General features: G+C 51.5%; 1 protein-coding gene across 1 annotated transcript in view; it reads right to left on the bottom strand.

Annotated features, from left to right (window-relative positions):
• Positions 1-3,494: 3,494 nt before the first annotated feature.
• Positions 3,495-10,399, bottom strand: part of KLHL29 (kelch like family member 29) — a 286,460-nt gene continuing 279,555 nt past the window's right edge. Inside the window, exons 13-15 of the mRNA XM_045550613.1 lie at positions 6,730-6,923; positions 6,255-6,399; positions 3,495-3,956 (exon numbers count right to left, since the gene is read on the bottom strand). Coding sequence (XP_045406569.1) covers positions 3,773-3,956; positions 6,255-6,399; positions 6,730-6,923 — 523 coding nt within the window. The 3' untranslated portion in view covers positions 3,495-3,772. The remainder of the gene's footprint in view (positions 3,957-6,254; positions 6,400-6,729; positions 6,924-10,399) is intronic.

Genomic DNA, 10,399 nt, shown 5'->3' with positions numbered 1-10,399 from the left:
AAAGACTATGTAAATTGTTGTTATGGAGCATTTTAAAAAAATTTATATTATTTTTATTTTTTCCCCGAAAATTTTTCAATCCATGTTTGGTTGAATCAGTGGATGCAGAACCCACGGATACGGAGGGCCGACTGTATGTGACTTTTTCTGCAGTTTTTATTATTTGCTCATGGATGCCCGGAAGTGGATTTACTGGATTAGGTGTGATATTCCTTTGGCTCTTAATACGTGGCACCTGTCACGTTCCTTTCTAAAAGGGCCATTTGAGTTTTAAAAGCCCTTGGCAGTGCTCAAGAGTTTCACTGCTCCTCCTCAGCACTTGCAGTTCCTTTTTACCCCCAATTTTTTTTTTAGGTTTGGGAAGCTAATTCAGTAGGTAAAAGATGTTATCTCATTATTCTGATTTTCATTATTTAATAACTACCAATGCGGAGTTTTTTTGTTGTGTGTTTACTAGCAACATTTCCTCTTTGTTGGTCTAAGGCCTATTCTATTTAACTGTTGGAATCACTTAACATTTTCTATTGAGTTACATGGGTTCTTTAATAAAGATATTAATCCTTTGTCATATAGACCACAAATATTTTTCTGACTGTTCTCTTATATTGGCTGTGAGTTTAAAGAAATACCATAAACACACACACACCCACCCACACAATGTGACTTGCCTCTGGTTTGCGGTTATCCGTGTCAGGTTTGATGGTTGTACCTTGACACTCCCCATGGTTATATGGGCTCCGAATAGTGGACACACATGTGTTCTATGGTAAAATGTAATGTGTTCACTACCCAGAGTTAAGTCTGAAATACACAGACTCTTCACAGACCCAGAGAATATTTCCCTTGATTTAGGAAAATGGGGTTGGCAAGAAAGGAGTCAAGAAAACTATTGATTTTTATCACAGGTTGTTAATTTCAGCTCTTCACATTTGTCATTTTCTAGACATCCTCCATCCTCTCCTTTAGGACTCGTGTTTCTGAAGATATCATTGCGAATATTTGACAAGTGTGTGGTCCACTCAAAGGCCTCAGCCAAGTTCTCTGAAGATCTCCCTCTCTCACTTACACTGAGTCACCCTCTTCAGACTTTTTTGTTGCAAAGAGACACAGGTCTTGGTGAGATTTGGGGATTAAGGATGTGAGGCTCTTCACATGGGTGGGACTGCTGGTAAATCTACCTTCTGCTACTAATCTGTTAAATCTAAACTTCTTTCCCCACTAGAGGATAAGCAATCCCATCTGGTGTTCCACATCTGCACCCTACGAGCCTTGGGAGCCTTAGCATAGAAAAGGAGGTGGATGGGACAGGCTAGAGAGCAGCCTCAGGCGTGACTGAAGGAGGGACGGAGGCCACCCTGGCTGGATTTTGGGAAAGGAATCACACCTTATTCTTCCTGGAGGAAATGTGTCGTGTCTCTTAGCCAATGAGTTGGAGCTGCCTTTTGGCCCCGGCACAGTGCTGAAAAAATGGGTCCCAGGCCCAGGAGTGTTACCAGTGGGAAGGTAACTTTGGAGCTTTCCGTTGCACAAGTGTGATGAGATAGAACACGTTAAACTAAAGGAAGATCCTCAGAGTATTTCTGGGGTGTTCACAAGTTCCTTTCAACTTTGACTTTCAGTTGTCCGTTATTCTTGGTTTCCTTTTCTGTGCTATACATCCCCTTGCTAAAGAGTCCTATCCTTTCCTATCATCGCAATCTGCATTCAAGTCTATAAGAGAACCCAGGCAGCTAACGTGCGAGAGGTAGAACAGGGGTTTTGTGTCACTATGGCGAAGACGATGGCACACAAAGACATTTGGCTTCTGGGTCTAGATCTATAAATATATTTATTATAATATAACAAGAACTTAACAATAAACATATACTATGTACAATACCATTACAGAGAACCCTGTTTTATATCATTCACAGAAATAGCCAGTTTTGCTCCAGTGTGATAGATGAGGAGAGAAACGGAATTTCAATGTCATCTGTGTTGAGTCTCGAGCACTAGCACCTCCTTTGGAGGCAGACGCACACCAATGCTAACATCCGCCCTGCCCCGGGCAGTTAGAAATTTGTGCTCCAGTCCTTGGGTTCACACTTGCACCCTGTTTGACATAAATACTTTAAATGACATACAATGTATGTAGTTTTGTGCTTATTACTTTTTAAAATAATAAATAATATTAAAAACTGCATAACGAAGCTCGGTATCCTGTCCAAGTGGGAGCCACACTTTGTAGTGCTAGAAGTTGATGCCCGACATTAGGATTGGAATTTCGTGTCCTCAAATACTGAAAGATGGGAAGCGCGTCCTTTTTCTCGTTATAAATGGCTGTTATCATGAAATGACGGCGAGTTGATTTCCCAGATATAAAAGTGGTAAATGTGTATTTGGTACCAACTTCAACTCAACAGCGCAGCGGCGGCGGCGCTCTTCCTGCTCTGGAATGGAAACTGATGACCGTGTGAGGTTTGAGGGGCTAAGGACTAGCAGGAAGGCCTTTCTCGTTTGAGCCACGGTGCGACCTCCCTCCGGGCTTCCCTTTCCGCAGGTTCGTGTGTGACAAGAAGAGAGAGTCTGCTCACGCCCCCCAGGCCTGGGCTGTCACGGCTCGGCTGAGAAGGCTGTCCCCATCCTGAGAGCTCTCGTGGCAGGCGCCTTAATATATAGCTATAAATATCAAAAATAGTCTCCTGTGCTTTGTAGACATTTATTCTCCCCCCTCCTCCTTCCCTTCCTGCCTGTTCTGGGTCCTCAGTGTTGCCTCGCGGAGGGAGCCCGCGGGGTGGCGTGAGCCAGAACGGCTTTCCTTCTAGAATAGACTCTTCTTCCTTGCGCGATGCCTCCACGAGGCACAGCTTTCACGGGGCTGTCTGGGAGTTACTTCTAAAAATAAAACGGGGGCATTGCCCACCCCAGGAGAGATCCTCTATTCTGCACATAGAAAAATGAGAGCAAAGGCCCCCCTCTGGCACTACCTACAAAGAGCTTTGGGAATTCCCACAACATTATCCCTCTTGTGGCCGCCTCCTTCTCTCAGTACTTAAAAATAGCCTTTTGTTTATCAAGAAAATGCCTCAGAAATCTAAATAATTCATATTGGGTAAGAGAAAGCTAGCACAATCACCTTGTCCTCCAGCAAAAACATGGTAGAAAACTGACGGGCAGACAGCTCTCCCCAGCTGTCCCCGCGGCGGCCACACCCGGCTCTGCATGGGCGGCTGGACTCGCTTCTGCCCCGGCGGGGACGCCCGACGCACGGTACTGTCCCTTGTTTTCTCTTGGCCACTGAAAGTGTAGATCGGTTAAAAAACAAAAGTAGGAATCAAAGTGATAAGGACACTTTGATCTTATTCCCAGAGAGCCTGATGCCTAATATCGTCATAGGGTAACTGATCTATGGTTGTTTAGGGATCAAGCTTGCTCTGCAGGAAGGAAAAAACAGCTTCTCTCTCCCAGTTGAAAAATATGTGAAACTCTATCGCACCGGGCAGAGCGAGCGCCCCGGGCAGAGCGAGCGCCCCCTTCAGAGCGAGCGCCCCCGCGCAGCCGGCGAGCCCGTGCGCGTGCGCGGTGCCTGCTGCTCGGGGCGCTGTGCCCTTTCACCCCAAGGCAAGGATGCTCTTCTACATTCAATGTAGACAATATTCAAAATGTTTAGCATAGTGAGTTCCTTGATCGTGTTTTGTTGGCCTCTTGTTGGTGTCGCTGAAAAATTATCCTGGCGTGTAGCAGTTGCCTCACCGGACTTGCCCACAGTCTCGCGTCGGGCCTGCTGCTGACGTCAGCCGCTTTGAATGTATTTCTTTATCACCACGCAGCCGTGTCTGAACACCGGGCAGGGCATGTGGGGCAGCAGGCTCCACGTGTTGGTGGTGGGCTCGTAGGCTTCCATGTTGCCCAGGGCGGGCCCCTCGCTGCTAACGATGCCTCCCGTGGCATAAATCTTGCCGTCGAGCACCACCGCGCTGTCAGAGGGAAAGCGGGAAGAGAATGAGGCATTTCACCCCCAACTTGGACCCGCAGACAGTCTCCACCCCGTGTCCTGGTGCACGCCGCCCGTACCCTGGTCGCCAAAGTCGTGTGGGATCTTGCCACTCTCCTTTGTCCTCTGACCAGAGCTGGCATAAGGGAAACACCATTCCTGCAGGGCCATCGGGGTGCCATGCTGCCCCACCCCGAAAGCTGCGGGAAACGCTCCCTTGTACCGGGCCTCCCTCCCTGCCCTGCCGGGCTGCCTGCAATGGCTGGGAGAGGAGCCGCCCTGGGTACAGGCGCAGGTCACTCGGGCTCTATGGGGCACCTTTCTTGCGTTGTGCACACAGAGCCTGCCCACTGCGCAAATCACATTGGGAACAGGACTCACAGGAATGCCAGGACAGGGAACAATGTGCTAAATTGTCATTGAATATGAGCCACTCAACCAGGAGTTCTGTCCTGCCAGAGTGCTCGCGGTGCTGTGCTCCAGGGGCTGTGCTCCCTTCACTTGTGTGGCCTGGAGCTGCTGCCCCCCGAGACTGCGCGGGGCTGCCCTTCCCTGTGTGACACTCCCTGGGTGGGTCCTGCTGTCTGAGTCAGCTCTCCCCGTCAGGAGAGCTCAGCGTCTCGGCCCTGTCTGTACTCCTTCCCCTACCGCGTTTTAGCTACCTCTTCACACTGACGTCTAGACCCATGTGGCAGCCCTGACTTTTCCTTTATTTCAGCTAAAGGCCATTTCCTCTTGGCTATTTGCTGAAATGGAATACATAGCTTTTCAAAGCCTTCGTGTGTTTCTGAAATGCCTCGAACAGAATACATCAGTCTAGACTTCTTACCAGACACTGAGGCTTCCAGCCTTCTCTCACAGTTCCATGCCGTCTAGGGCCCCATATTTCTCCCTTTGTGGCGTACCTTTGCCCTGCTTTTCTTGCAAGACCCGGCTTAGATCTCCCCTCTGGCATGGAGTCTTTCCCGTCCACTCCTAGTCTCCTCCCTGCAAGTGGGGCTCCCTACTCCAGTTGTCCATCAGTGACAGGGCAGTCAGACTATGCTCTGCACACCCCATTCAAGTGCATGATGTGAAAGTAGGACTTGAGGACTGCAGAATCTTGATGCTAACAGCAGCTTAGCAGTAGTCTGGTCCAATCGCCTGTTTCATGGAACTTCCCCAGAGAAGGGAAGTTATGTGTCCAAGGTCATATGATATAACCTACTAGTGGTAGGTTATATCTTTTTTTTTTTTTTTTTTAAGAGACAGGATCTTACTCTGCCGTCCAGGAGAGCAGAGGCACAATTATACCTCACAGCAGCCTCAAACTCCTGGGTTCAAGTGCTCCTCCTGCCTCAGCTTCCTGAGTAGCTGGGACTACAGACATGTGCCACCATGCCCAGCTAATGTTTCTATTTTTAGTAGAGATGGGGTCTCACTCTTGCTGAGGCTGGTCTTGAACTCCTGACCTCAAGCGATCCTCCTGCCTCAGCCTCCCAAAGTGCTGGGATTATCACACCTGGCCAGATTATATTTTTTCTAGCTATGCTATACAAACAGTGGGCACTCAATTAGTGCTTCATGCTATTTGCACATTGCGGATTCAGTGGTTACCTCTGCAGAGGCATGAGATGTCTTCGAGGAAGAGCTGGCATGGAAGTGCTGGTCATGGGTTTCTGGGGCCCCTTCTTATTCCTTGTTCCTCTTAGTGCGGGAAAGGATGGGGCTGGAAGAGCAGGGACTGGCATTTTACTGCCATGGGGCCAGGCAGCCTGGGGATTGAGCTGCGCTGTGCCCCCTACCTTCTCTTCCTGCAGGGGCAGGTCTGTGTGTGCTGTGACTCCAGCGTGGCTGATCTTTGGGTGCCTTGCTGGGCCCAGCTCCCAAGGGCCTTTGGGGTCATGAGTGCAATCAGAGCATTTCCCAGAGAAGCCACTTGTCCCTGCAGGGCATTGCACAGCTCTGGCCTAGCACTGCCTCCGTCTGTGATGGGGCAGGTGGTCCTGGTGGGAGGGTGGCTTTGTGCTTTAGGAAACACTTCCTTTCTGCTTCAGGTGGGGTCAGCTGGAGCCCCAGGGTTGGGCATCTGGGCTGGAGGCTGCTCTAGGCTGCCCGGGTGCCCCACACTCTGCTCTGGCTACTCCACCCCATGGCTGAGGGGGAGGCCACTGTTCTGGGCCTGGGAATTGCCTTGGGCATCGAATGATGGTAAATCCTTGCGATCTCATCCCTCTGTGCCCCTCCGCCATGCCCTCCCTCTTCCTTCCGTCCCTGGCAAAGTTGCTGCAGCCCCTCTCACCTGCAGAACTGGCGAGAGTGGTTCATGTTTGGGCCTGCCTTTATGTTTCCTTTGTCAGGGTCGTAGATGGTGGTAGCTCTGGCGTAAGCCCCACCCAGGATGAAAACGAAGCCATTGAGGGTGACAGCCGGGGCGTACTTGTTGTCTGTGAGGAGAGCAGAGGTGGCAGGTGAGGGGTCCTGCCTGGGCCTTCCCTCCCCCTTTCTTGCCCAGCAGACGCTCCAGGGGAGGGAGCTGGAATGACCTCCAGGCTGTCCCTGGTTGGCCTGAGGACAGGCGTGGGGCCAGGGATACCTGGAGCCTTGACTCGCTTGCTCTTCGCAGGCCACCTGGCTGGGGGCTCACCCACTCCCTCCACCCCACAGACCGGGGTCTGCAGAGCTGCTGGGCTTTGCCTGACTTCTGGGCGTGGGATAGTGGGTAAGTCAGTGAGGTGGGGGTGAAGCCCTGGCCCCAGGAGATAGCTGGTTCTCACCGATCATTGGGGACTCGATGAAGCTCCACGTGTTGGTCTGTGGAACATAAGACTGGAGGACGCCCGCAGCTCGGCCTGCCTCGTTCACACCGCCAAACACGTAGATCTTGCCGCCACACACTGTGGCGGCCGCAGAGTGCACTGCCTTGGGCAGAGGGGCCACTGCCTCCCATTGGTTGGTGATGGTGTCGTACCTGTGCACAGAGGAAAAAAGGAGCACGGGGTCAAAGACAGGCCTTGTGCAGGGCAGAGACCACCACCAAAGGCAGCAGACATTCGGGAGCACGGCCATCTGCTCCCTGCCCTTGGAGTCCCTGGCATAGCCTGGGGTCACACACCCGGGGCACTGGCATGAGTCACTCAAGGCCTCTGAGGGTCTGGTGCAAACCAGCCCTCTTGGCCTTCCTCCTGAACCTCCGAGAGGCTCCTTCTGCCCATCACAACCTCTGTGCACATTCCTGTCCCTGTACCTTGCTCACATGGTGCTCCCTTCCTCTGGTCCCCCTGGCCCTCTCTCTCCAGCTCAACCCTGAACTGAGCATCTTCCACATACCCAGGCTCTGGGCTGGAAACTGGGGAAACGGAGAAGCTCATGGCCCAGAGGGGAAGACAGCCAAATAAAACACAGAGACGATGATCAGAGTGCAGGGGGACAGTGGTAGGATGGTGAGAAACCCAAGGAAGCTTCCCAGTGGAGCCGGTACCTTGGCTGCACCTTGAAGGCTGGATAAGCCACTAGCGTGGCGAATGGGGAGCAGGAGGGGTTGGACACAGGAAAGCACTGTAGGTGCAGGAAGGCATGGGCAAGGGTGGTGTTTGAGAGAATTTGGAGTACAGACAGTCCCTGACTCATGACAGTTCTACTTACTGAGTTTTCGACTTTACGATGGTGCAAAATCATTGCAATCTTGATGTAATGCACAGTATTCAATAAGTTATGTGAGATATTTGACACTGTATTACAAAATAGGCTTTGCCTTAGATGATTTTTCCCAACTGCAGGCTAACGTAAGCGTTTTGAGCGTGTTTAAGGTAGGCTGGGCTAGACTATGATGTTCAGCAGGTTACATGTAGCATATTCATTTTCAACTTACGATGTTTGCAATGTATGATTGGTTTAGCAGGATATAGCCCCATAGTAAGTTGAGGAGCATCTGTAGTGGGTGGTTTAGAAGGGAAACCAGTTAGTTAGTTAGGCTAGTCTGTTATGGGAAGCTTGGTGAAGTGCCAGTGGCTTGGATCAAGGAATGACAGGAGTATGAGGACACGGGGACAGAAGATGAATGGATATGGCCACTCATTAGCAGGATGATAGTCTCTGGCCTGGGAGACTGGACAGAGGGGACAATACTGGTGGGACATGGAACCAAGAGCGGAGGAGGTGGGGGTGGTTTCAGTTCTATTGAGAGGGTGTTTAAAGCACTTGTGGGGAGCAGTGAGGATATGCAGTGGCAGCTGGAGATGCAGGCCTAGATTAAATATTCAGCTTTGGGGTCGTTGGCACGAGGTAGGAACTGAGGCTGAGGAGTGCGCTGGGGCAGTGTGCACTGAACACGGGCTGAGGACAAACCCTCAGAGGGTCGCTGGTGCCATGCTGCAGAAGGTAAGGGGCTTCGGGGATGGAGGCCAGGAGGAAGGCCAGGGAGTCTCAGACAGGTCACTGGTGCTCTTGTGGCCAAGGGTGCTGTACGTGGAGTGGGAGGTACAGAAGCCACTGTGTCTGGAGGAGTGGAGGGGGCTATGCAGTGGAGACACGGGTGTGGACTTCTCTCTGGGAGGAATCTGGGCTGTGAGAAGCAGAGCAGGTGGGACCTAGACAGGAATGTGGAGCTAAGAGGAGTTGTCCGGGGAATGCTGATGAATGTTTCACCAGCAGCTCTCCAGGGAAAAAGTCCTGGTTTGCAGCATTTGGTGGTTTCTGTGATGTAAATCCTCCCACCTGGCTGAGGTCAAGCCACCAGTGGGAATGGGCTGCTGCCGAACGTGGAGTCCGTTATCTGGAATCTCCTCCATACACAGGTACAAGAGGCATATCTAACCTCAAGAGCAGAGATCGTAGTAAAATGTAATAAAAAAATCAGGAAGTAATGAGCTTTGAGTATGGATTATCTTTGTTTTTAATATATTTAACTGTAAGTGTATGTAATTTAATTTTTAATAATAGCTGTGGTTAACAACTGACTTGCAGATTTGCTGACATTTTAACATTCAGCTCTCATGAGCCAGTGTAAACTGGCTCTAGCACATCATGAGTTTTGGTGATTTGGGGGGTGGGGAGGGTGTAATTGTGTTTGCCTGCTGGTAGGAAGGAGCCCGACTGGGTGAGGAAAGATTAAATACACATGAAAGAGGAGGGAGAGCTGACAATGCAGGTAGATGTAAATTAACTCCGAAATCGGGAGGGGAATCAGGGTCCGCGTGGGCAGGCGGGAGGAAGGCAAGGGTGGCACGAGCGTGGGTGCACGTGCAGGAGAGACGGTGAGGAGAGCGAGGTCTTGACTGATGGCTCCGTTTTCTCTGTGCAGCAAGAGCCAGAGCTGGCGAAAGTCCTGGGGGAATCTGTGGGGTCAGGGCTTTGAGGAGAGAGGTAAAGATGAGAAATGCCTGCTCTTGAGAGTGGGAGAAACTGCCAAAAAGGAAACCCCAAAAGACTGCCCTGCAGCATTAAGTTAAGGACCCAGTGGAGGAGGGAGGCCACCAACGGTGCAGTGGGGCCGGTGCACGGTGAGGCGGGATTTTGTCCATTGGCATTCGGCCCCCCGGGCTGGGCACAAAGCAGGCCAAGAGCTGAGTTGGGCAGATCTGCTGCTTGCGGGGTGCAGGGCAGAGCAGCAAAGCGAGAGGACGGAGTGATGGAACACACACTCCAGGCAAGACTGGGAAAGGGACCACAGGAAGCAGCTGTGGGGAAAAGACTTGGGATAAGGCAGCCTGGCCAAGGGGCTCTACCTTGGGGTCTTTCTTCATGGGGCAGCTTGAACCTCAGTGTTTCTGCCAAGTGTTCCTTGGGCTGCTCTCTCCTAACTCTGGCGGCCCCAGCACTCACTCTGGACCTCCCAGCAGGTGACACGGCTACCACTCCCCACGTGGTTCCACATGTGCCTGGATGTGCGGGGCCTTGGTGTGGGCTCACTGCTCCACCGTGTTGGGTTTTCCCAGCACACCTTTCCCGGGAAGCACACTGGGCCCACTTTCTTCCAGTTCAGACCCCAGGAAGCTGACTCCCTTCGCCCCCACCTCTGGCTCAGGGTGAGGGCTACGTGACATCCGGTTCTGTGCTTGGGTCTGAGAGGAGGCCGGAGTATCTTAAAGGGCAGCAGCAGGGCTGATTCAATTAAGCCCCAGACAAATGACATGTGGCTTATATGCAATGGAGTAAGTGTCTTTTTGGACAGTGTCAGAAGTTCAGATATCTGTTTTTTTTAAGCCAGTATGGCAGAGATCCAAACAGCTCCTGCAGAAGGAGCTGGGAGACAGTGGAAGATTATGTGGCTGTTAGTCCTCGGTCTTTCAGTATGATGGCACACCGCACCAAACCCGTATTTCCTGAGAGCTTGTTATTCCAGGTGGCTGATTGCCAAGCCACGAGCCCTCCCGTCAGCTCAATCTGTCAGCTTCCTGCTTGAGAAGGATATGCTAATGACATGCAAATGACCCCGCGGAGTGAGGC

This window comes from Lemur catta, chromosome 4 (genome assembly GCF_020740605.2).
Source record: "Lemur catta isolate mLemCat1 chromosome 4, mLemCat1.pri, whole genome shotgun sequence".
Lineage (NCBI taxonomy): Eukaryota > Metazoa > Chordata > Mammalia > Primates > Lemuridae > Lemur > Lemur catta.
Note: the sequence above shows the minus strand (reverse complement) of the source record. Positions and strands in the feature narration are given on the sequence as shown.